We start from the raw sequence: 27,777 nt of genomic DNA on the forward strand, positions 1-27,777 counted from the left end.
TCAGGTCCTCTCGCAGTTACTGAAGTGCTCGCCACTCAGGGACTCCAGGCCCTCAGCCAGGGTGCAGTGCAAGCTGGTCTGTGCCCCCTCCTAGGCCGACTTGACGAAGGGGAAGAAGAGCCACCATAGCAGGCACGCAGGAAGAAGTGCCAGACCAGCTCAGAGTGGATGATGCCTGGGTGCACTGAGTAGGTGGTGACCCCTGTGCCTTGGAGCTTCTTGGCCAGCTCCTGAGTAAAAAGCGCATTGGCCAGCTTGCTGTGGAAGTAAGCAAAATTCCGGCTGTAGCAGTTCTCACTCTAGAGGTTGTAGAAACGAATCTTGCCAGCATGGTGGGCCACCGATGACAGGTCCACCACCCGGCAGGAGCAGACTCCTTCAGCCACTCCAGGAGCAAGTGGGTGAGAAGGAAGTGGCCCAGGTGGTTGACTCCCAGGTGGGTTTCAAAGCCATTGGTTGTCTTGGAATATGGACACATCATCACTCTTGCATTGTTGATCAGAATACGGAGCTGCTTTTCCTCTGCCACAAAGCCTTCAGCAAAGACTTGGATGGATTTGCTATCGGACAGGTCCAGTTTCAGCACCATCACCTGAGAGTTCTTTGTATCAGCTTGGATTTCACTGGCAGCAGACTCCCACTTCAGTACATCTCAGCAGGCAATGCATACTCCTCTGCACCCTGACCGTCTCCTTGTCTATGCCCATGTTGGCTCTGGAAGCTGCACATGTGTTTTCCAAACCCTACCAGCAAAGAACTTCCTGATGGATGGAGCTATCACGTACAGGAAAGAAAGGATGGAGGTGAGCAGTCCCAAGATAATCAGCATCTTTTCAACTTCTTTAGTTGCTGCTCCTTTAGCGAAAGCAGCTTCGACTCCAACTCTGGCTTGGGCTCCTCTCGCTCCTGGCTCTCAGCAACAACTTGGCCTGCTTCTTTCTTATAAGGATACATGTGGTTGCATTTGGAGCTCACTCAGATAATCCAGGATAATCTCCCCATCTCAACAGCCTTAACTTAATCATATTTGCAAAGAACGCTTTTCCAAATAAGGTAACATTTATAGGTTCCAGGGAGCATGACCTAATATCTTTGGGGGCCATTATTCAGCGTACTACAAGCAATAAGTCAGACAGCTTGTTCTGAAGTTCTGGGGTCACAGGGTTTGCAAAGGAGTGACTGGAGCTCTTTGGGACTACATGGGGTGGAAGGCAGTGCAGCTTGGTGGGAGCGATGTGGGCTCTGTAGTCAGACAGACCTGAGCTCACTTCCCAGCCCCAACACCTGATGACTGAGTGACCTTGGGCAAGTCACTCAACCTCCCTGACTCTCCATTTCCTCCTCTGTGAAATGAGGTAATAACTGCCCCTCCCTCACAGGGCTATTGTAACTTGTGCTTATAAAGCACCTAGCACAGGGCTAGGCACAGTGAGTGATCAACAAACATTAGCTGTTGTTATTATTAAATCATGAACATGGTAATAATAATACCGTGCATTTATTCTGTGCTTACTCAGTTCTGGGTTCACAAGGAATCTTTTTATTATTATTATCTTATTGAGGTCACAGTGGTTTATAACGTTGTGTAAATTTCAGGTGTACATCATTGTATTTCAGCTTCTGTATAGGCAAGGTATCTTAACATACCCTCCCAGGAGCATGTGATATAGATGGTCTTATTGCCCCGTGTCACAGACATAGATTCCAGAGGCCAGGATTTGCCCAAATCAGTTAACAAATAGTAGAGGAAGGAATGAAGACCATGTCTGGTTGATCCTTCCCCACATTGTTAGTCTCCACCACAGGAGGAGACTGTAAACCCCAGCACCTGCGGAGAGCACGTGTAAATGACAGACACATCTGAAAACAGGAAAGTCTGGGGCCAGTTGCGTGGAAGGACTTGCCGACTGTCAGGGCTGCAGACTGTGGTGTGGGAAACCAGGATGGTGACAGTCTCTGTGCTCAGCGCTATTCCACAAAGAGAATAAGAGACTCTCTGCGCTGGTGGTGGTGGTGACAGACCCCAGTGTGAGAGCAAGGCCTGCACCAGGACCCAGGATGCTGTGGACCTACTGATTCCAGGATGGACAGATGAAAAGGCCAGCATTAGCTGGCTCTGGGAATTTCCTGTGATTCCTCAAGAATATTGTTCATTGAGCTCGAAATTCTTTTGCTTCATGGTGTATTTCCACTTATTGTTTTTAAAAAAGTAAACTTTATATTGAAGTATAGCATAAAGGTGGAATTTTGCACAAATCATAACTACATCACTTGAGAGAAATGTGGGAACTCAGGATTTGAGAGTTAGCATTATTTGCCTCAAGGTAAATCATTGCTGTTGAGTATGAGATCAGAAAAATATATCTGCCAATTTTATGGTTCAACAACTTAGACTTTCCTGCATGTATTTCTGGCGTGATTAACCATACAGACTGATGTTATCTATGATTTTTTTTTTAAAAAACAGCTTTAGGGGCTGGCCCTGTGGCCTAGTGGTTAAGTTCAGTGAGCTCTGCTTTGGTGGCCCAAATTCGTGGGTTCAGATCCTGGGCGCAGACCCACATCACTCATCAGCCATGCTGTGGCAGTGACCCACGTATAAAGTAGAGGAAGATTGGCACAGATGTTAGTTCAGGGCTAATCTTCCTCAAGCAAAAAAAAAAAAAAAAAGAGGAAGACTGGCAAGAGATGTTAGTTCAGGGCTAATCTTCCTCAGCAAAATAAATAAATAAATAAAATAAACAGCTTTATTGAGATATAATTGACCTACAATAAATTGCATACATTAAAATTATACAATTTAAGTTTATATATAACATATATATACATATATATATTCACGGTAATCAAGATAGTAAACATAGTCATCATTCTCTCATCCCCACTCTAACATACCCAAGCAACCACTGACCTGCTGTCTGTCACTAAAGATTAGTTTGCATTTTATACAGTGTTATGGAAATAGAAACATACAGGGGGCTGGCCCCATGGCTGAGTGGTTAAGTTCGCATGCTCCCCTTCAGCGGCCCAGGGTTTGCTGGTTCAGATCCTGGGCACAGACCTAGCACTGCTCATCAGGCCATGCTGAGGCGGCGTCCCACATAGCAGAACTAGAAGGACCTACAACTAGGATATACAACTGTGTACTGGGGGGCTTTGGGGAGAAGAAGCAAAAAAAAAAAATTGGCAAAAGAAATAGAAACATACACTACACACCCTTATTTGTATGGCTTCCTTCACTCAGTATAATTATTTTGAACTTCACCCATGTTGTGTTGTATGGATATACTTCAATTTGTTTATTCATTCACCTGTTGATGGACATTTGGATTGTTTTCAGTTTTTGACTATTGCAAATAAAGTTGCCACGCAAATCTTGTACAAGTCGTTGTGTGGACATATATTTTCTTTTCTCCTGGGTAAAAACCCAGGAGTAGAATGGCTGGATCATATGGTAGGCATATGGTTAGATTTTAAAGAAACTACAAAACCGTTTTCCAAATAGGTTGTACCATTTTACATTCCCACCAGCAGTGTGTGAGAGTTCCAGCTCCTCCACATCCATGCTGACACTTGCTACAGTCGGTCATGTTAATTTTAGCCATTCTAATAAGTGTGTGGTGGTATGTCTTTATGTTCTAAATTTATATTTCCCTAATGACAATGATGCTGAGCACCCTTTCATGTATGTATTTGACAGCTGTATATTTTCTGCTCAAATCTTTTGCCCATTTTTTATTGGGCTATTCTATTTTCTTATTGTTGAGTTTTGCAAGAATTTTCTAAATTCAGATATATATTTTTGCAAAGACTTTCCCCAGTCTGTGGCTTGTTTTTTCATTATCTTAACTGAGTCCTTTAAAGAATGGATTTTTTAGTTTTGATGAAATCCAATTTATCAATTTGTTCTTTTGTGAATTGTGCTTTTGTTATCAAATCTAAGAAATATTTGCATAACCCCATGTCAAAATTTTTTTCCTGTGGTTTATTCCAGAAGTTTTATACTTTTAGGTTTTACATGTAGGTCTATGATCCATTTTGAGTTAATTTTTGAATATATTGCAAGGTATGGATCCAAGCACATTCTTTTGCATATGGATATCCAATTGTTCCAGCAACATTTGTAGAAAAGGTTATCCTTTCTCCACTACATTGCCTTTGTACCTTAAAAAAAATCAATTGTCCGTGTATGTGTGTGGGTTTATGTCTGGAGCCTACTTGGCTCCATTAATCGTTTGAGTTTTACACCAATACCACATGGTGTCAATTAATGCAGCTTTATAATAATTCTTGAGCCGGGTAGTGTTAAACCCTCCAACTTTGTTTTTCTTTTTTAAGAGTTGTTTTGGCTGTTCTAGATCCTTTGCATTTCCGTATGAATTTTAGAATCAGCTCATCAGTTTCTACCAAAAATCTTGCTGGGGTTCGAATTGAGATCACATTAGATCTGTAAATAAATTTGGGGGAGAATTAACATTTTAACAATATTTACTCTTCTGCTTTATGAACAAGGTGTATCTCTCCATTTATTTAGATCTTATTTAGTTTCTTTCAGTAATATTTTGTAATTTTCAGTGTACAGGTCTCTCACATCCTTTGTCCAATGTATCCCTAAATATTTCATATTTTTTATGAAATTATAAATGGTATTGGTTTTTTAATTTCAATTTCTGATTGTTGCTAGAATACAGGAATATAATTGTTTTTTTATATGGATCTTATATCTTGCAACCTTGTTAAACTCACTTATTAGATCTAGTAGCTTTTAAATAAATTCTGTCGGATTTCCTACACAGATGATCACATCGTCTCTGATATTTTTGTTTTTAACAATGAACTTGCCTTTAACCACAAATGTGTCATTTTAACGTGCCCTTCACTTAATACTTCTTCGTAAAATATAGTATAGAAAAGTGAAAACAGAAGCCATTACACAAAACATTTTACTGAGTATTCACTACCATGCTCACTATCGATAAATCATTAGGACAGTGGCTCTCGACCAGGGATGATTTTGCTCTCCAAAGGGCATTTGACAACATCTGGAAAATTTTATTTGTCACAACTGGGATGAGAGGACTCCTGGCATCTAGTGTAGAGGCTAGGGATGATGCTGAACATCTTACAATGCATGAGGCAGCCTCCTACAACAATGCACAATGATCCAACCCCAAATGTCAACCGTGCTGGGGTTGAGAAATTCCACATTAGAAGTAGGTGCATACACAGATGTGAGCCCCACAATAAATGTACTTATGCAGACAACACAGTGTGGACAGATGTGCAGGGTTCACTTAAATTTCATACAAATAACTCTATCTTTTCCTTTGTGTAGTGAGATGTCCCATGGTTCTTCTGGTGTGCAGTTTCCTCTTGGCAAAGGGTCAATAAACTTGACATTGTTGGACTACAGGTTTGTTTCTGGTGCTACTGGGCTGATCTAGCTAGAACGAATTCATGCAATGGAATCAGATTCTCCGTTTTGATGTGTGTTTCTGGGTAACTAGACTGGTCCAGAAACTGGTGGCATGAGAGTGGAGGTGATGAGCTTCTCAGCTAAGCCTCTGAAGGGTGGGCAGGGTAAGCTGAGTGAAGGCCCCAATTCACAAGCAGCCATGGCTGAATCACTCTCTACTTGCAATGACCTTGTCCCTCCTTTCGCTGCAGCAGCAGCTTCCTCTGCACCTGGTAGCTCAATGTTCAGGTGCTGGCCCAGCCCTGTGGTCTGAACCTCCCAGTGGAACTTATGTGTTAATGGGGCTGTGTAACCTGGATTCCTACAACAGCAACCCAAGCACAGTCCCCTTGAAGGGTAGTGCCAATGTTCTTCCAGGTGGATGCTGAGATCCACGCTGCTTCTGGGTAGCAAAATCCAAATGCCAATGCTCATCAAACCCTGAATAGTTCATCAGGTGTTCTTTCTCCTCTGGCCCAGAAGTTCTCAGGGCCCCATTTGCCCCTGGACCCTAATTCCTTTCAATCTGTGGAGCTGCAAAGCAAAGCAGCTTAGGCCATCTGCTGAGAAACCTGGGACACAGGGTCCTACCCTGAGGCCTTTGAATCTGCTGGTGCTGCTGGTATGTCCTGGTACCTGGCTATCTGGAGGCAGAGGGTTGGACAAAATGACCTGCTGGGGTGCAAACAGTACAGAGAGGGGACACTTTCTGCAGCCTGGTCCCAAGGATGTCAGATGTGAGTCCCTCACTCCTGCCCTGAGGATACCCTGGCTGCTCCTGGGAAGAAGGGCAGTTTCTCTGCTTCCTTTATTCCCTCCCAAGGCCCTCTTTAGGCCTGTCTGGTGAGAGGAAGGCATCAGCCCGCAGCTCCCGATCTTTTTCCTTGGGAGTGTTCTGCATAGATTCCACTAGACGTGTGAATTTATCCAGGAGGGGGACAGTGGGGTCTCAGTGGGACGGATGACAGGGCAAGGGCTCCTTTAGAGAGAGAGGCTAGGGTAGCCAGATCCTTGACTTAGATTCCCATTGATTCCCTTCCAGTTTGGCCTGTGAGTTGAGTGGGTGTTCCTAGGGCAGGAGACCCTCCCTCCTTGCCTCACCAAGTCACCCACTCTGTCTCTGCCGTTTATCTTATCTCTTTCTCTTTCTTTTCATCTCCATCTCTCTACTCTCTCTCTCTCTCACACAGCTACTCAGACTCCTCTCTCCCTCTCCCACACCCTCCCTTTTCTTCTGTCTATCTCTCCTCTTCATCTCTTGACTAAAGGTGTTGGCTGCAGTATCTCTAGCTGATGTCCAAGTCCTCACACAAGCACAAACAGGGCCAGTGACATCGCCTTTAAGCACTAAACACCTGTTGCTGTCACATCTTGGGGAACCCCAGCAGGATCCCGACATCCTACTGAGGTTACCAGTACACTGTCCACTCCTAGCCTTGAATGAAACAATTCACTGCAAACCACCCCTGAAGATATGGCGTCAGCCACAGGGAAGGCAGTAAGGGGAAGATGAGGAACTCTCAGCATCATCTTTCCACTTTGGATCATGAATCTTGAACTGGAAAGGGCCCATCTGCTCAGCTCTCCCCTCTCCCCATTCTGCAGCTTTTCATAACGATGGGTTTTTTGCCTTTACTGATACCTACAAGCTTCTTTTGCAAAACAAAAATTTTAAAGTTTATTTTGCATAATTAACTAGATTGTCTTTAGAGAATAACTTTAATTCGTGTTTCTTAGTCAGAAAAACAATTTTCTGTAAACTTTTATTTCCTACCATTGTAGCAATGACTCTAGAGATAATTACTATATATTGGCCACAGTGGCATACAGGACCAACTTTATCTTTTTTAAACCTAAATTAAATAAAATAGTGAAACTCCTCAATTTCGGGGTCTTCAGACTGAATGATTCCACAACCAAGAGCTTGGGTGAATCCCACCATCCTTCAACACATCGCACCCAGGGAGTCCAAAGGGCAGGGACATTTGCAGTCAGGATTTTGGCGACATTTACTACAGAAGGGAACTGGAGCATAGAATCACAGAGAACCCCTCCCCCAGGCCCAACACTTTCATCCTGAGCCTGAACACGAAGTAATAATGAATCTTATGTATGTCCTCCTGCCTGGGCCTCTGTTACCTTTCCAACCTGAATCAACCTCTGATTTTACTCTGAACTCAGGCATCTGTTGTCTATTCCACCATTAATGGGTTCTGATCTAGGTATAGAATCTAGAGTTTTGAGGGTAGAAAGTTAACAGTCCCTTTGTATCTCTGTACTGCATTTGGAGGTCTGTTCGCTTTTCCACTATCAGGACAATTTACATGTGAATCTTTTCTCGCATCTATTAACTCCTTCCCCGTCATTGCCTCTCAGGTCTGCACATTGGCTGCGGGCCTCAGTTAAGCCCTCCCCATCGATGCTCCTTTGGTGTGTGCAGACAATCAAACCTTCCGCAGTTAGTGCTCCTTCTCCTATGTGCATCAACCTTAGCCCCCAGTTAATGCTTCTATCCTGAATGCCCATTTGGTCTGACCTTGAAGTCAGGTCTTGGTTAACTCTTCCACCATCATCGCCCCTTTGGGATAGGTTGTAAATTGTGGGCCTTTGTTAATTATACCACCATTAATGCTCCTCTGGTCTATCTCTCGGATCTGGGTCTAAGTTAACATTTCCATTTTTCAAAGCTTCTGTGGAATGCCTTTGGAAATGGGCCACTATTCCACCATCAGTGCCCTTCTGGCTTGACCTTGAAGCGAGAGTTTTGTTAAGTTTTCTCCATCCATACACCCTGGTAGAGGTCCTTATGCCTAGCACTTTCTTAACTATTGCACCATCAGAGCTCGTTTATTTTGTACATCTAGAACCCGAGCCTTTGTTAACTATTCAATCCCATTCTGGGCTCACTCCAATCTAGTTCTTTGTTAAGTCTTCTAAAATCGATGCCCCTTAGGTTTTACCTCGAACCTCTGACTCTATCAATTCTTTTAGCGTTTTTAATGGGCGGCAGAAGGCCACATCTGCCCACTTTAAGCGACACGGGCAGAAAGTCCAGGCTGTGAATGACAGGAGAGGGCGGGCTCTTCCATGTTTGAAGGAGCCAATGAAAGACCAGGAGCTCGGAGAAGCCAGGGCTGTGAGTGACAGACGGGGCGGGCCCCGCCCCACTTGAAAGAACGGTAGGAGGGCTGGAGGGCGATGGTGCTAGCCTGCGAGTGGCGGGCGGGGGGTGTGCATGAGCTCCTAAGTGAATACAGTATGTCAAAGGACTTTTCACTTTCTCTATATGCTTTAGAAACGCGGCTTCCGCAGAGCAATCTCCCGGGCGGTGCGTCCACCGTCCCGCCTGACCGCTCTCCCGCTTCCCAGCGAAGCCCCGCGCCGGCCGCGCCGCCACGCCTTTGCTCGGGCCGGGCCTCTGCCGAAGGCCGGGAACGCCCATTCACCCACCGGGACAGTCGCGGCGCTTCCGAGTCTCGCACAGCTTTTTCAAGCATCAGTTCCGAATAGCCTGCCTCGGAAGTATCACGGGCGCCCCCCGGGCTCCCAAACGCCTATCTCCTCTGGCTGGAATGGGAGCCTCAAGAAGCAGGGGGAGGCCCCGGCCAGTCTCCCGGCCGGCCGCAGAGTCCCCGGCACAGAGCGCCATTTTTGCTACTGGTGGAGCTCGGCTGGGCGGCTGCTTCTGAGCACGCGAGAGAGCAGCCAAGGCGGCGTCCAGACCCACCAAGGAGGGCTGGAAGGAAGGGAAAGGGAATTTCGGGGGATGTTGAGCCCATTTGTGCAAACGGGGAGCCAAGCTCGGCTTGAGAAGGAGCTTTTGAGTCCTGAGAGCAGAGCCAGGGTGAGGGGCCTGCTGAGTGATGCGGGTCTGTGTGGTCAGTGACTGGGACATGTGGAAGCACTAACGAGGGGCCCTTTGGACTGAATGGTGTGGAGAACAGTGATAGCCGAGTCTGTAGGATCAGGGATAACTGTATGTGAGATAGGCGATGGGGAGTTTATGCGGATGAGTGATGGGGAGTCTGTGCCCTGAGCGATGGTGTCTGTAGGATGAATGATGGGGTTACAAGCGGGTGAGCGAAGGGCATCTGTGGGGTGAATGAAGGGAGTCTGGGGTGAGTGATGGAAAGTCTGTTGGGTGAGTCTTGGGAGATCTGTGGGGTGAGCAATGAGAGTCCTTTAGGGGGAGTGATGCGGGTCCGTGGGAACGCGAATGGAGCTGTGTAGAGTCAGTGCTGGGATTCTCTGGGGTCCATGATGGGTGGCTCTTTGAGATCATAATACATCCATGAATAAACAAAAATCCCTGTTCTTGTGGTGTCAACAGTCCAATGGAGGAGTCAGGCAGTGAGGTTTTAATTTGTATTCCCTGATGACGACCTTTCATGTATGTATTGACCACTTGGAGATCCTCTTGTGTGAGATGCCTGTTCAGATCTTTTGCTCATTTTTCTATTGGGTTGTCTGCCTTTTCCTTATTGATTTGTAGGAATTGTTTGTATATGTTCTAATACCACTCCTTTATCAGTGATATGTGTTTTGCAAATAGCTCCTTAATTCTTGGCTTCTCTTCCTTATCATGGTTTTGAATATTAAGATTTCAAGTTAATTTTAAACTGTAAAGCACAATGTAAATTTAATATTTTGTTATTCTTGAGTTAGAAAACAATGTCCTGTGTAATTTAGGAAGAGAGTTAATTTTTTAGGGCATCCAGAAGTGGACGGAGAGTTGTATCCTTGGCAACCTTCATGCCATGGCTGCTAGGGAGGAGTTCTCTGCTTTTTTTCCTACCACCTCACCCTCTCCTCCCTGGCTGTGTGATCTTGGAGGAGTCACTTAATTTTGTGGACCTCAGTTTCCTCACTGTGAAATCAGGACAATAGCAGGGCCTATCCTGTGAGCCTTGGGATGATAGCTAAGGGAGTCAATACCTGATTGTTATCTATTCACCACGGTTTTGTAGCACTGATCTTGTATGTATTTCATGGATCTAAGGTGAACTCAAGGTCAGTGCTACTTGTATGATACCCAAGAAACTCCAATGAAAGAAATTAAATCCCCAAGAATAAGAGTTTGTCAGGTAGAGTTGAGCTTTGGAGGGCCACAGACTAGTGTAATATGTTGGCGCGCAGATGTTTATTGGTTATTAAACAGTTGGGAGCGTGATCCTGTGGTCTGCCTCTTCTTCATTTCGTGGCTCTCTCTCCATGCCATTAACTTTATTTCCATAGTACTACTTAGTCTATTTCTATGGAAATTTTCAAACATTCGCAAAAATAGAGGGAACTGTGTAATGAACCCCCATTATGCACATCACCCAGGCTCTTTAATCATCAACTCATGGTCAGTCTGGTTTCCTCTAGGCCAGGGGGTGGGAAACTGCAGGCAGTGGGCCAATCTGGCCTGCTGCTGTTTTTATACAGCTGTGAGCTAAGAATGGTTTTCACATTTTTTAATAGTTGGAAAAGAATCAAAAGAAGAATATTTTGTGATATGTGAAAATGATATAAAATTCAAATTATAGTGCCCACGAATGAGGTTTTATTAGAACATAGCCGATGAACATGGTTGGTTTGTATACTGTCTGTGACTGCTTTCGGCCTGCAACGGCGAAGCTGGGTAGCTGCGGCAGAGACCACAGGCTGCACAAAGTTAAAATTTTGCTGTCTGGCCCTTTAAGAAAGAGGTTACCAACCCTAATCTAAACCATCCATTTATTTCTTCCTTCCAGATTCTTTTTTCTTCTTTCTTTATTGAGGTATAACATAAAATGCACAAATATTAAGTATAAAGCTCATTGAATTTTTACATATGTAGTCCTTATTTTGAAACAAATTCCAGACATATCATTTTATTCGTAAATGCTCTATTATATAAGGTATCTGTAAAAGAGAAAGACTTAAAGGCCAATACTGTTATTCAAGGTAAAATAATTAACAATGATATCTTCAGATCACCAGTGGTTAAATTCCTTAATATCATCAAATATCTAGTCAGGGCTCAAACTTTAATGATTATCTCAAAGACTTTTTGGCTGTTCAAATGAAGATCCAGACAAGGCCCATACTGTACATGTGGTTGCTGTGTTTTTTCAGCCTCTTCATCATGTACAGTGTTATTTCCCATGGTCGCCTGCCCTTCCATCCTTTGGAGGTTCCATAACTAATTTTCTCAGTCCTCAGTGATTGGGCATTTAGGTTATTTTCAGTATTATGGTGTTAAAGACAAAGCTGTGATAAAGCTTCTTGAAGTTAAATCTCTGCACACATCCATGATTATTACCTTAGGATAAAATTCTAGAAATGGAGTTAGTGGTCAGATGAGAAATGCAAGTTATCAGTGAATTAACAAGCAGCACATTTCCAGCCACTGAAGAGTGGTTAACCCAGCCTGGTCTCTGAAGACTCCTCTGTACCCCACCCCACCCCCAATTGCTTTCCAAAGAGAAACAGAAAATGATTGAGCCCCAAGTAAGTTGTTTGCTTTCCATTTGGTTTTCCCAAAAGCAAATGGGAAAGGGCAATTAGCTGAAAATGAGTTAGAACAATTTAGAGAACAGAAGATCAAGATGCAGATAATGTTGCTGTGAAGATACACATATCATCTGGCCTTACTTCATATCAACTGGGCTACACATTTTATCTGCGAGCTTCCTGGGAGCTACAGTGAAAAGGGCAAAGATGATCAGTGAGATGATTTGCATTCTCCATCAAGAGAAATCAGTTCATCGGTCCAGCTCCTCAGCAAGTCAAGATTTCTGGGCCTTTAGCTTAAGACATTTTTTGTTGAGTTTTCCTAAAGGCCAGTCGTTTTTAGCTCAGTGTGATATTATCAAAGTTGTTCCAAAGAGGCAGCTTTTAGTTCAAATTTTCTCGCAGAGACTTGGAGCGTGGGTGGTTTCCCGGTTTCCTATGGCTCCTTTGCTGTCATCCCAGAGTTTGTGGGGTCATGGGCCAACTCAAGGCCATCTCCTCTGCCCTTCCATTTCTAGTCTGTATTTTTTTCTCCTTGCAAGGATACATGGGACAAAGAATGTAAACAATATAGCCAAGTGAAAATTAGAAAATGAAATATCATCTCTGTAATCTAACTTCTGCCTTCTTCCTTGGCATAAATAGTATTATGTAGTTTGGGGATGATCCCTCCAGACTATACATATAACCCCATCTATGCACGTAGGTGTAAATTGATCTTATTATTTTCATGCATTTTTCTTTACCATACACAAAAGTATACACACTATATCTTCTGTTCTGCAACTTTCTTTTTTACCTGTCAATAAAATGTATCCAATAAATGTACTTTTTTTCCTAAAGATTGGCACCGAGCTAACATCTGTTGCCAGTCTTCTTTTTTTTCCTTCTTCTCCCCAAAGCCCCCCAGTACATAGTTGTATATTCTAGTTGTAGGTCCTTCTAGTTGTGGCATGTGGAATGCTGCCTCAGCATGGCTTGATGAGCAGTGCTATGTCTGCGCCCAGGATCCGAACTGGCAAAACCCTGGGCTGCTAAAGTGGAGTGCGCGAACTTAACCACTCGGCCATGGGGCTGGACCCAAATGTCCTTTTTATACCTTTTATTATGGAAATTTCCATTTTGAGCACACGCAAAGATAGATTTTAGTGAATCCTTTTATACTTATCAGCCAGCTGCAAATATTATCAACTGGTGGCCAATCTTGTTTTAGCTATCATTTATCCTCACCCACTCCTGTCATCATCATCATCTGACCAGTGCTTTACTGATTATTTGTTTAGGGTTTTTCCTACTATGTTCATGAGACATAATTGACCTGTAATTTTCCTTTCTTGTATTATTCTTGTCATGTTTTGGCATCACAGTTATGTTGGCCTCCCGTAGCAATTTGGGAAGAATTATCTGGAAGTGTTTGGGTAAGATTGGTGTTATTCCCTGCTTAAATGTTTGGAAGAATTCCCCAGTGAAGTCACTAGGATGTGGACTGTCCTTTGTGGATAGATTTTTAATTATGAATTTGATTTATTTAAAAGATATAGTACCATTCATATTTTCTGTTTCTTTTTATGTCGGGTTTGGTAACTTGTGATTTTCAAGGAATTTGTCCAGTTTGTCTAAGTTGGAGGACAGCAAACTTTGTAGAGGGCCAGATAGAAATATTTGAAGCTTTGTAGGCCTTATGGTCTCTGTTGCAACTACTCAAATCTGCTATTGTAGGTTTAAAGCAGCTGTAGATAATATATAAACCAAAGAGCATTGCCGTGTTCCAATAAAACTTTATTTATGGACACTGAATTTCATATAATTTTCATGTCTTAGAAAATGTTCTTTTTTTGACTTTTTGTTCAACCATTAAACGTGTAAAAACCATTCTTAGCTTGTGGGCCAGATTTGGCCTACGGACCATACTTTGCAGTGCCCTGATCTACATTGTCAAATTTCTTGTCATAAAATTGTTCATAGTATCCTTTTATTATCCTTTTAATGTTTGTAGGATACCAGCCCCTTGTTGATGAGCCTTTTTATTGTTTCTAGTTTTTTCTCTGATATATAATAGCAATAATAATAAGAAAAATTACAGCTACTGTTTATTGAATGCTTACGGTGTGCCAGGCACCATTATAATAAATTATAGTGGAATTAACTCATTTAATTTACCCAGGAACACTGTGCTAGGTACTATTATTGTCCCCATTTTTCAGATGAGGAAACCGAGGCACAGCTGGTACATTGTCTAGCCGGGACTCTAAAGCAGTGAAGTCACAAATAAGGAAACAACCTTATAAATACATCTTTGTATATTTGTCAAGTATTTATGTCGGCCACATTCTTAGACATTCATGTGCTAGGTCAGAAAGAAGCATGTTTAAAATTTAAAGGATATTTCTCAAATTGTCTTTTGATATTGTGTAATCAGCTTCCACATGCGACTACAAATCATTTACAAGGAGGCCCATTTCCCATTATTTTTCTCACTACCAAATAGCATCAGTATTTTTCATTCTTGCTATTTTTATGGGTGAGCATTATATCTTATTTTCATTTGCTTTTCTTTAATGATTAAATGAGCACCAGCATCTTTTCATGTATTTATTTGCCATTTTGTATTTCTCTGTAAATCCCTCTTTCCTTCTTTGTCTTTTGCTTATTGCTTTCTAGGAGCTTTCCGTATATGAGTGATACGAATTTTGAAGTACATATTGCAAACTCTTTTTTGGGGGGGCTGGGTGGTGATTTGTCTTTCCACCTTGTTGTCCGTCTCCCCTCACTAGAATATAGGATCCTTGAGGGAAGGTGTTTTTGCCAAGTTTCTTTCCTGCTGCATCCCCAGTCCCTAGGACAGTGCGTGGTATTCAGCAGATGCTCAATAACTGCTTGCTGAGTGGATGAATGCCTTTTTGCACTTAACAGTATATCTGAGAGATTGTTGCACATCAATCCATGTAGAGCTTCCTTGTTGCTTTTTATGGTTGCATATGATATTCCCTATGGGAACTGAAGCATCCTTGGTTCCTGCAATCCGCCATGAGGTTGTTTTCATTCTTTTGCTATTATAAACAGTACTGTAGTGCGGTATCTTCACGTGTTGTTTTACTCACATATATGAGTATTTATGTAGAATAATTTCTAGAAATGGAATTGCTAGTTAGAGGATATGTACATTTAACATTTTGAGGGATATTGCCAAATTAATTGCCCTCAAAATAGAAAGTACCAGTGTAAATTTGAGCGTGCTCCTTTCTTGACATCTTCACCAACTCACAGTGATTTATCAAGCTCTAATCTTTGATAATATCTAAGGGAAACAAGATGTCTTGTTTTAACTTGCATTTCTCTTCATCTAAGTGATGTTGAGCATTGTTTTATTTTTTTGACTTTTAAATTTTTAAAACATTTTATTGAGGTCATATTAGTTTATAACAGTGTGTAATTTCAGGAGTACATTATTATAGGTCAGTTTCTGTGTAGATTGCATCATTGAGCATTGTTTTACATGTTTAGAAGCTATTTGCATTTTCTTTTCTGTGAATCGATAGTCATATCCTTTGATTATTTTTTAAAAAGTTAAGTTGTTGGTCTTTTTCTTCTTGCTTTGTAGGAGCTCTCTCTCTATAGTGTGGAAATTAGCTGTTTGCCCATTATATGTGTTGTGCATATATCTTCTCCCCAGTTAGTTGCTTGTCCATTGAGTTTGTTTATGACGCATTTGCCACGCAATACATAAAGTAGCCAAATTAATCAGTGTTTTCCTTTGTGGTGTCTGGGTTTGGTAACATGCTTAGTTAGAAGAGTCTCTAAAATTATTTTAAAAAAGAAATAAAAAAACCTCTTCTGTCTTTATGGCTTCTCTTTTTCTTTGTTTAAATTTTTGTTATATATCAAATTTATTTTTGTGTATAGTGTGAAATAGTGAATCCAATTTACATTTTTTGATACCCAGGTTTTTTTTTTAATGAGGAAGATCTAGCCCTGAGCTAACATCTGCTGCCAATGTTCCTCTTTTTGCTGAGGAAGACTGGCCCTGAGCTAACATCCATGCCCATCTTCCTCTACTTTATATGTGGGACGCCTGCCACAGCATGGCATGCCAAGCGGTGCCATGTCTGCACCTGGGATCCGAACCAGCGAACCCCAGGCCACCAAAGTGGAACATGCAAACTTAGCACCACTTGGATGGCCCTGCTACCCAGTTTTGAATAATCCATCTTTTCTGCACTTATTTAAAACGCCACCTTTATTATACATTAAATTTCCCATTTTTATTTTCATCTATTTTTAGACTGTCTATTCTTTTCCACTAACTATTCTTGCTAGTGGTGGGATTTTACATTATTTTTCTCATTAAGTATCCTAAACAAAGTGAAAAGTACGCATCCTACAGGTATTGCTGTGTTAAAAATGATCAGAATGAGCGGACTGTACAGGAATGTGCTATTATAGGAACCAGTGACATTTGAGGATGTGACTGTGGACTTCACCCAGGAAGAGTGGCAGCAGCTGTATCCTGCTCAGAGGACCCTGCACAGGGAGGTGATGCTGGAGATTTATAGCCACTTGGTCTCTGTGGGTAAGGGCAAATTCCCTGTGTAACAATGAATTAAATCTTCCTCATCCTTCAGAGCTGTCAAGACTGTGATCTTTATGATTTTCCATTGACAGAGTGTTTTCTTTTATAGTTTTGGTTTTTTACATTTATATTTTTGTTATATCTGGAATTTATTTTTGTGAGTTAAGGATCCATCTTTGCTGGGAGGCCCCTGAAACTTCTTCTCTTCATGAATTTCTGAGCTGCCAAGGCTAAGGCCATTATACTGTTCCCTTAACAGGGTTTTTGGGTATAAAACCAGATGTAATCTTCAAGTTGCAACATGGAGAGGACTCGTGGATCATAGAGAGTGAGTTGTCAAGGTCCAACTCAGGTAAGTGAGACTTGGGTAGATGGCTGAGAAGGCGTTTTCTTCTTCCCTGACATCAACAGCCTCCTTTTCCTTAAAATTCATCAGGCCCCCTTTATAACATCCATCCTACATCAGCCAGCTTCCTGACACTTCTGTCCACTGCTGTTTTCTTTTTGGTGTCTATTTGATTTTACCTTTTTCTTCGTCTTTCAGACAGGGACAAAAGCCTTGACTCTTCCCAGCAGACCATTTCTGGAGAACTTTCATTTCAAAAGGAGATATCAGAAAGAGCCCCAAAGGATACTTCATTGTGCTCTGTCTTAAAAGTCTGGCATATTGATGGTCAAATAGATAGATATCAAGGAAGACAAGACAGAGTTTTGAGGCAGATCACAGTCATCAGTCATGAAACATTGACAAAAAAGAGAAGCCCCAAATATAATACATTTGGAAAAATATTCAGTGGATGCATAGACTTTGATCATTCAAGTAAAAAACTCCATAATTTTGATTCATGTGAAAAGAACTTGAAATCTAATTTAGACTCACTGGCTTGTAATAGGAGCTATGCAAGAAAGAGCCCCATTGACAGATCAGGATATGGGAGGCCACCTAGCTATAGTGCTTTTTGTTCTGTGCCTGAGAAAATTCACTCTGGAATGAAACTCTGTGAACATAGTCAATGTGAGAAAGTTCTCAATCATAAGCAAACCCATATTCAGTATGAGAAGCTTCAAGCTGGGGAGAAACCCAATTTTTGTAGTGTGTGTGGGAAGGGCTTTCATAAGAAGTCACAGCTTATTATACATCAGAGAATTCATACTGGAGAGAAACCGTATGTATGTGGAGATTGTGGAAAAGCCTTCAGTGAGAAATCACACCTCAGCGTGCATCAGAGGATTCATACTGGGGAGAAACCTTATGAATGTGCTGAGTGTGGGAGGGCCTTCTCCCAGAAGTCACCCTTCATCGTTCATCAGAGAGTCCATACTGGAGAGAAACCCTATGAATGTTTTGAGTGCCAAAAAACCTTCTCCCAGAAGTCACATCTTACTATACATCAGAGAGTTCATATCAGGAAGAAGCCTTTTGAATGCAGTGAATGTGGGAAAGCCTTCTGTGAGAAGTCTCACCTTTCTATACACCAAATAACTCATACTGGGGAGAAGCCTTATGAATGTACTGAATGTGGGAAGACCTTCCCTCGGAAAACACAGCTCATCATCCATCAGAGAACGCATACTGGAGAGAAACCCTATAAGTGTAATGAATGTGGGAAAACCTTTTGCCAGCAGTCCCACCTCATAGGACATCAAAGAATTCATACAGGAGAGAAACCTTATGTATGTACTGACTGTGGGAAGGCCTTTTCCCAGAAGTCACACCTCACTGGACATCAAAGGCTTCATACTGGAGAGAAACCTTATATATGTACAGAATGTGGAAAAGCCTTCTCTCAGAAATCACCTCTTATTATACACCAGAGAATTCATACAGGGGAGAAACCCTATGAGTGTAGTGAATGTGGCAAAACCTTCTCCCAGAAATCACCCCTTATTATTCATCAGAGAATTCATACAGGGGAGAAACCCTATGCATGTACTGAGTGTGGGAGGGCCTTTTCCCTGAGGTCACATCTCATTATACATCAGAGAGCTCATACTGGAGAGAAACCATATGAATACAGCAAATGTGGGAAGGCCTTCTGTGAGAAGTCTCCACTAGTTGTCCATCAGAGAAGCCTTACTAGGGAGAAATCCCCTGAATGTGCTGAGTATGGGATGAACTTTTCCTGGAAATCACAGATGATCACATATCAGAGGACATACACAGAGGAGAAACCCTCCAAATGTAGTGACTGTGGGAAGGTCTTCTGCCAGCATATATACCTCACAGGACATCAGAATCCACATAGGAGAGAAACCTTACATATGTACTGATTGTGGGAACATCTTTTCCCAGAAGTAAGACCTCATTGTGTGTGAGAACTCACAATGAATAGAAATCCTATGGATATGTTGGACATGAAAAAATGTGGCAACTCCTCAACTGTAGAGTAGACTCATATGTTCCTAATTATGTCTGATAACCTCTCCACAGAATAATCTGGCCAGGCCCACAGAGGCTTTTCAACACTGTAAATATGGAGTGGATTTGCTCACCCTCAGAGTATCTCAGCCCACTTCGCAGACTAAATGCATCTGGAACAATGAGCACCACTTTGGTGTTGTTTGGTTTTTAAAGGTTTTGTAGAATTTTCCTTTGAATTTATTTGGGCATGGTGGATTATTTGAAGATATGATACCTCTTTGTCATCTTTCTTTATTTCTTCCCTCATGTTTTCTCAGTTTAGATTCTATATGTATTTATATTGATGTATCCATAAATATGTAGATATAGATATCTGCAGTCCTTGTAATTTTTGTAAAAATCATCCATTTCCTCATGAGTCTTAATATATTTGTAAAAAATTGAGCAAAGTAGTTTCTGATGATTCATTTAATTTTCTCCAGTATCATTTCTCACAGAGTGTATTTGTGATTTCTTTTTTCTCAGTTAGGTAAACTAATGGTGATGTTTTATTTGTTTTATGTCCCCCACCCACTTGAAGACCAGTTCTTGCATTTATATCATTTTTCTGTTTTCTGATTCATTCATTTGTGCTTTTATTTCATTAAAGTCCTTCTATCTGCTTTTCTGTTTTTTCTTTTTCTAACTTCTTTAGTTGAATGTTCAAGTCAATTAATCTCACCCTTTCTGGTTTATTTATAGTTGTATTTTGAGCTATATATTAGTCTGAGAACTACTTTAGCCATTTGTGGTCCAATCTGAGAGTATTCTGTTTTTCAGTAGGTAAATTCTATTGTTTAGCCCAATTTTGTTTGTAGGTATGACAGATCTATTTAGTTTTAGGTCTCCCAGCATATTTCCTGTTGTGCATCCTGTTTTCATTGCTTTTATGTCTTTTAATTTTTCATCATGTGGTCCTGATTTCCTTTGTACTGTTTTGGATATGTTACTTGTGTTCCAGAGCATAGCAAATGAAGGGACACTTCCAAAGAGTTTTCAGGAAGCTAGCATAATCCTGATATCCATAATCTTGATAGTCCATAATACCTGGGAGTTGGGATTTGAGGCTACAAAGAAGCATGATGGTGGGCCTATGGCTATAAATGTTCAGAGGACTTTTTTACCTTTCTACTTAATGCCAAGATTTAAGATAGATAATTTCCCATAGTCCCTTGGGCCAAGGTGGTTTTATATTTAGCTCATTCTTTGACTGAGAGTGAAGCTTCTTTGTTCCCAGATTTGTGTCAGCAGTCTTTGCTCACCTTGAGCAGGACATGTTCTTGAAAACTGCAGCATGAGTAACTTTGGTTTGCTGGATGCACTGGAAGTGAAGGGCAGGCAATAGTGGAGTGTCTGTGTTTGCTGAGGTTGTTGTGGCCAAGCTTTTGGAGTCTGGTCTCCTGTGGAGTCAGTGACTTACAGCAAGCCATAGCAAGAATGGGAAATTTCCTAAAAATGTCCCAGAGTATGGGTGAATGTTGTTTCTTCATGTTCGGCAAATCTTTATTGAGCATGTGCTGCGTGGCAGGCACTATTCTGAAGATTCTGCATTTAACAAAGCAGACAAAAATGTCCCTGCCTTCATGGAGAGATGGATGACAAAAGGGTTATATATATTATATATATATATATATATATATAATATAGATCATTATATATTATATAAATATATAAAAATTTTAATATAATATAAGTAAAGAGCAAGAAAATCCAAAATGACAAAGCAGATTTTAAAAAGACTCTAATAGAACTTCTAGAGGGGCCAGCCCCGTGGCCAAGTGGTTAAGTTCATGCACTCTGCTTCAGTGGCTGGGGGTTTCACCGGTTCAGATCCTGGGTGCGGACATGGCACCATTCATCAAGCCATGCTGAGGCGGCATCTCACGTAGCACAACCAGAGGCACTCACAACTAGAATATACAACTATGTACTGGGGGCTTTGGTGAGCAGAAAAAGAAAACAAAAATAAATAAATAAAGATTGGCAACAGATTTTAGCTCAGGCGCCAATCTTTAAAAAAAAAAAGAACTTCTAGAAATTAAAAATATAGTAATTGGAAATAAATACTTAAGAGGTGAGTTTAACAGCAGATGAGAGTTGGCTGAAGATAGAATTCATGAATTAGAAGACTGCTCTGAAGAGATAACTGAGAATGCAAGACCAAGAGCCAAGGCCATGGAAATTCTAAAGAAGTTAAGAGATAGAGTGATAGAATAAGCAGGTCTAGCATATGTCTTAATCAGAATCTTAGTAGAAGATGAGAGAGAAAATGGGGCAGTGGCAATATTAAAAAAGATAATAGCTAAGAGTTTTCCAAAATTGATAAGACATCAATCCACAGTGACAATTAGACTCTCAAGTGACTTCCCAACAATCAGCACTGAAAGCCAGAAGACAGTGGATTCATGTCTTCAATATGCTGAGAGAAAAGAACTGTCAACATGGAATTACATAGCCAGCAAAAATATCTTTCAAGAGCAAGGTGAAAATAAAGACATTTTCAGATATATCAACATTTAGGAAGCTTGCTGCCAGCATATCCTCACTAAGGGGAATTCTAAAAGATGTATCTCAAACAGAAAGAAACTGATCCTAAATGAACAGTCTGAGATGCAAGAACGATGAGAAAAGAAAGTGATAAATATGTGGGTAAATCTAAATGAACACTAAGGACAAAAAGCCAGTAATGATAAATCATGGGGATAAGAGCAAGATAGGAATGAAAGGGGGAGTTGACACTTAATAAGGAATATATTGGCTAAGTTTAGGCTTTAGTAAGTTAAAGTGAATTCCAAAATTTCTAGAGTAACCACTAAAATAATTTTTTTTCTTTAAAGATTGGCACCTGGGCTAACAACTGTTGCCAATCCCCCCCCCCCCCCCCCTTTTTTTTTAAGGATTGGCACCTGGGCTAACAACTGTTGCAAATTTTTTTTTCTTTTTCCTGCTTTATCTCCCCCACCCCCCCCCCCCCCCCCCCCCCGTACACAGTTGTATATCTTAGTTGCATGTCCTTCTAGTTGTGGGATGTGTGACGCCATCTCAACATGGCCTGACGAACGGTGCCATGTCCGCGCCCAGGATCTGAACCCTGGGCCGCTGCAGTGGAGCGTGTGAACTTAACCACTCGGCCATGGAGCCGGCCCCTAAAATAATTTTAAAAGTGTACAACTTCCAAATTAATACAGTTAAGAAATAGGTGGTATATTAGTTTTCTATTCTTGCTGTAACAAGTTGACAAACTTTGTGGCTTAATACAACTCCAGTTTACCTTACAGTAGATCAGAAGTCTAGCACAAGTTTCACTGGGCTAAATAAAAGTGTTGACAGGGCTACATTTCTTGAGGCTTTCAGGGAGAATCCATTTCCTTGCCTTTTCCAGCTTCTAGGGGCCATCTGAATTCTTTGGCTCGTGGTCTCCTTCCTCCATCTTCAAAGCCAGCGATGTTGCATCTCTCTTACCCTTCTTATGTTGTCACATGCTCTCTGACTATAGCTGGGAGAGTTTTTCCCCCTTTAAGGACTCATGTAATAGATTAGGCCTGCTTTGCTAATCCAGGATAATCTCCCCATCTCAAGGTCTGTAACCTTAACCATATCTGCAAAGATCCCTTTTCCATGTAAGGTAACATATTCACAGGTTCTGAGGATTAGGGCATGAAAATCTTTGGTGGCCATTATTCTGCCTGTCACAGGTAGATTATAAAAAGCCAATCAACCCAAAAGAAGACAAGAAGGGAGACAAAAATAAATATGGAAAAATGTTACAAATGAAAGGCACAAAATAAGACTGTAGAAATAAATAAAAATATATCACCAATCATATAAATATGAATGACTGTACCCACCAGTTATACGACAAAATTGTCAGACTATATAACATAAAATCCAGCTACATGCTGTTTCAAAAGACACGCTTAAAGTGTAAAGACATTGCCAAGTATTTTCAGAACAGCATTAAACAATAGTGCTTTTTCTCCCTTGGCTCCTCATATTGTTCAGAGTCAGCATATATTGTTTCCCCACAAAACATTATGTAGGTTTTTAGTTGAGAGATAACATATCTTGTTAAAGAAGTATCCATTTGCTGCTATTTTATTGGAGTTCTTTTTTTGAATCAAGAATGTATGTTGAATTTTATCAAATTACCTTCTCAGCATCTGTGGAGATGATCATATGACTGTTCATTTTGATCCATTAATACGATGAATTATATTAATAAACGTCCTTATATTGAACCATTCTTGCATTAGTGAAGCAAACTCTGTTTGTTTATGGTGTGAACCAGAGTGCAGCAGATGACACTTGGCTGATATTTTAATTAGTACTTTTGCATTGATATTCACAAATAAAATTGATTTGTAGTTTGCTTTTTTGTCCATATTGTTCAGATTTGTGTGTTAGAATTATCCTAGCTCCCTGAAAAACCCTTTGGAGGTGTCCCTCCCTTTGTTATGCCCTGGAAGAGAAGAAACATGCCCACAATAATATAAAGGAAACCAGGACCACGTGACAAAAGATTAAAAGACATAAAAACATGAAAATAGGGTGCACAACAGAAAATATGCTGGGACATCTAAGACCAAATAGATCTGTCATATGTACCAACAAAATCAGGGTAAACTTGTCTAGTGAAAGATCATGTTTGCTCAGTTTGAACTACAAAGAAAATCCCAATACATAAGAGACAATTTTAAAAGATTAGAAATGGAAATACAAGTATAAAATCATACCTGACAATTGCAAACAAAAGGAGGTGGAAAGAGGATTTTAACATCTGAAAATGTTGAGTTTAGGGCAATAAGCAACAAACGAGAAAACAGGCAGTTTTCAATTATAAAGTATGAAATTCAGAATGAAGATCTAAGTAGCAGTAAATGTATGTGCCCCAAATAACATAGCATCAATGTTTATAAGAAAACAAAACAAAAAATACAAGAAATAAGAGAAATACTCAAAACATGTTAAAAATAGGAGACTTCATCTATTGATCTATAACAGATTGACTGCAGAAACAAAAACAGAGAAGAATTAAATAATATAAGTAATAAGGTATGTCTAACATGTATAAGACTAGATAGATCTATAAATATAATATGACCAAATTTACCTATTAAAAACCAGAATACCATCAGATTGGATCACAAATAGTTAAAGTAGTACTTAAATGAAATTCAATAGCCCAAAATGTTTCTATTAATAAACAAGAAACCCTGTTAAAAGAAAATCATAAAGGTCTTTGCCTTGACAGTTCAAAAATTTATGAAGAGAAGGAACAGTCTCAGGGACCCCACAAGGAAGCTGCCCACTAGCCTCTCATCAGAAATGGATCCCTAACTCACACCATACACAAAGGTAAATTCCAGATGTAACAAAAAGGTAAACATTAAAAAAACCCCATAAAATTAATAAAAGAAGAAACACTCTTTCATGGGAAAAACATAAAGATCTTGGCATTGACAGCTCTGAAGGACAGAGAAAAGGATAAGGTCTATTAAATTACAGAGGGTGGCCATCCTTACCCACAGAGACCAGGTGGTTGTAAATCTACAATTCACTTCCTCATTCAGGGCCCTCTGAGCAAGGCCCAGTTTCTGCCACTCATTTTGGGAGAAGTTCACAGTCCTGTTCTTGAATGTCACTGATCCCTGTACAGCACATACCTGTTCAGACTGAATTGGTCATTCTCATCATTATTGCCATATTAAAGTGTGTAGAATGTGTACTATGCACATGGATTTTGGTTGTACTTTATAAGAGAAACAGTGTAAAATCCTGCCATCATCAGACTAGTAATTGAAACAGAATGGAGTCCAGAAAGAGACCCAAATACAAATGGGAATTTAATAATATGATATAATGGCATTCCACATACATGGAGGAAAGGTAGATTATTTAAAACCGAGTAGCCATGAGAAAAAATATCTAGTCAGACCCTTACCTCACACCTTACATAACAATAATTCCACATGTGACAAAAATTTAAATATAAAATATCGAAACCATAAAACACAGAGAAAAACAATAATAAATACAGGAGAATCAAGAGAATTTTTGTTTATAAATTCTTAGTGGAGAAGTCCTTTTAAAACATTACATAGTGGCCAGCCTGGTGGCATAGTGGTTAAGTTCGTGTGCTCTGCTTCTGTGGCCTGGGGTTCACAGGTTTGGATCCTGGCACAGACCTACATGTATGTCACTCATCAAGCCATGCTGTGGTGGTGCTCCACATGCAAAACAGAGGAAGATTGGCATGGATGTTAGCTCAGGGTCAATCTTTCTCACCAAAAAAACAAAACGAAAACAAAAACATAAAACCTACATAACATGAAGGACAAGATTTGTGAGTTTTTCTCTATTAACAGTTTTTTAAAATTATGCCAAAATCTACCATAAAGAAAATAGCAGGACAGAACATAGAGTAGACCTTTTGTCAAGGACAATACAGAATACAATAAGCAACACGTTCACTTTATGCAAAGCTACACACAGATAGGTGGATTTATATGTGTATTAAACAAAATCTGGTCAGATTTTCTTCAGATAATTGTGGTTATGTTGGGTTGGGGGTCAGGAAATGTATTATGGAGGATTTTCCTTTTCCCCTTTTTTTTTTTGAGGAAGATTAGCTCTGAGCTAACTACTGCCAATCCTCCTCTTTTTGCTGAGGAATACTGACCCTGAGCTAACATCCATGCCCATCTTCCTCTACTTTATATGTGGGACGCCTACCACAGCATGGCTTGCCAAGCAGTGCCATGTCCGCACCTGGGATCCGAACCGGTGAACCGCAGGCTGCCAAGAAGCAGAATGCGCGAACTTAACCACTGCACCACTGGGCCAGCCCCTCCTTTTCCTTTTACAGAGACTTTTCCTTTCTTAACGTTCATCTATTTATATTGTTAACATTTTTTGCTCCATGTATAGATTATATTTGTGGGGAGGAAAAAACAATACTTCTCAAGTGGAAGAGCATAGGAGAAGGAACTTGCCTTGAGTTAGGTCATGAACTCACAAACAGAGATGGCAGCAAAGAAGCCATGGAAAATTAAGAAAGCCCACCATCTACCCTGCAAGCATGTGCTAGACAGTTTTTACTAAAAATGACCTCGTTGGGAGAATTCTGAGCTGAAAATCACTGACCTTTAGAAAGAACCAACAATAAAATTTCACAGGGCTAAGTGCCTGGAAATCTTTACTTCCTTAGGAGCTGATTTGTTTTCTCTAAAAGGAGAATGCAAATCATGTAGCTGATCATGTTTTCCCTTTTCCCTGTGGTTGACAGGAAGTTCACAGACAAGTGTGCAGTTTACATATCATCTCTTTATTCTCTCCAAATTTCTCTCATCTCGTTTTTCAGTTGTTTTCCCTTTTCCAATTTTGTTGTGTGGAAAAATAAGTGGGGGATACTGTGTTGGGGGTCCCCAAGACCACTCTCAGGTTTGATAATTCACTAGAAGGACTCAGAGAACTCAGAAAAGCTGTTATACTTATGGTTATGGTTTATCATAGCAAAAGATACAGATTAAAATCAGCAAAGGAAAACGATGTATAGGGCAGAGTCCAGGAAAAACCAGAAGCAAGCTTCCAGTTACCTTCTCTGAGCAGAGTTACATAGATTGCGTGTAATTCTCCCAGCAATGATGTGTGACATCATGTAAGAAGTGTAGCTAACCAGAGAAGCTCACCTGAGACTTGATGTCCAGGGTTTTTATTGGGGGTCAGTCACGTAGGCATGGAGTGTCTGTGTGACTGACCTTAGCTACTCAGTCTCCAGCTCCCCAGAGGCCTAGCTGATACAGTGTAGCTCAAAGCCCCAAGCATACAAAAACAGGCTTTCACATAAATCACATCATTAGCATAAACTATCTGGCACGACCTAAGATCTCAGGTATACAACGACGCTCTTCTCAGGCAAGATATTCCAAGAGCTCAGAGGTTGTCTCCCAGGAACTGGTCAAGAGCCAGCCCTGAAGACATTTGGAATACGCAGGGTTCGGTCAGCCCAGGCCTGCTGAGTTAACTATTTACTGCATAGTCCATCCTCCTGGACCTTGGCCTAGGCTCTCTCACAGCAAAATGATCATATTTGTCCGAGCATCTACAATTAGTGTAGTATTTAACAGAGCATATACCAGGCACAGCAGTAGCATCAGTATGAATATTCCTAACATTTGGAGGAGACAGTATGGGGTAGGGGTAGATTTAAAGAAACAACTCATTCATTCTATAAAGCTATTACATTTTTAAAATTAATTTGGTTCCTTATTTATCCTCTCAATCTACTGCTATTTGTACCTTATGATAAACTTGTACAGAACTATCTGGCATAGAAATTAGCTGATGGTTAGCTAAATTCAGTTTTTCCTCAGGTTAGTCATTCTCTATCAGTCTTACATCCTGAAGAGGCTTTAACTCGATCTCCCAATACATTTGATCATCAATATTGGTACATGAGTTATTTACATAAGGCAGTTGAATCTTACCAATAGTGCCAGTGTTACACCATATCACGGTATGGTCAGGGTACAATTCATTTCAAGTCAGGAAGAATTACAGAGGTATTTGCTAGGCTTTCTAAACAGAATCGGCTCTTGTCCATATACCAGATATTATTCTTGACAGGCATCATTACAATTTGTCATTATTCGGTTATTTCTGAGTTTCAAGTTATTCAGGGACAAAACTAGTCATCTTATTTCATGGGACTGGGACTGGTTTCCTTTGTATGCTGTTATATGCTGCTTTGTATGCTGTTACATAGCAGGGCCCACCTCCCTTCTATGGGGAGGACACAGGTAGTATTCAAGGATAGGTTCCTATCTCTGCTAACTGTACTACAGGAAATATCTCATTCTGATCTCTTCCTGTGGC

General features: G+C 40.8%; 1 protein-coding gene and 1 pseudogene across 1 annotated transcript; one reads left to right on the forward strand and one right to left on the reverse strand.

Annotated features, from left to right (window-relative positions):
• LOC124245487 (retinol dehydrogenase 12-like) lies at positions 1-8,952 on the reverse strand (annotated as a pseudogene).
• ZNF630 (zinc finger protein 630) lies at positions 8,728-19,124 on the forward strand. The gene is made up of 4 exons (XM_046672746.1): positions 8,728-9,299; positions 16,376-16,502; positions 16,762-16,854; positions 17,047-19,124. The coding sequence occupies exons 1-4, from the start codon at positions 9,222-9,224 to the stop codon at positions 18,771-18,773; spliced, it is 2,025 nt and encodes a 674-aa protein (XP_046528702.1). The 5' UTR covers positions 8,728-9,221; the 3' UTR covers positions 18,774-19,124.
• Positions 19,125-27,777: the final 8,653 nt, after the last annotated feature.

The sequence above is a fragment of the Equus quagga genome, chromosome 10, assembly GCF_021613505.1.
Source record: "Equus quagga isolate Etosha38 chromosome 10, UCLA_HA_Equagga_1.0, whole genome shotgun sequence".
Taxonomy (NCBI): Eukaryota; Metazoa; Chordata; class Mammalia; order Perissodactyla; family Equidae; genus Equus; species Equus quagga.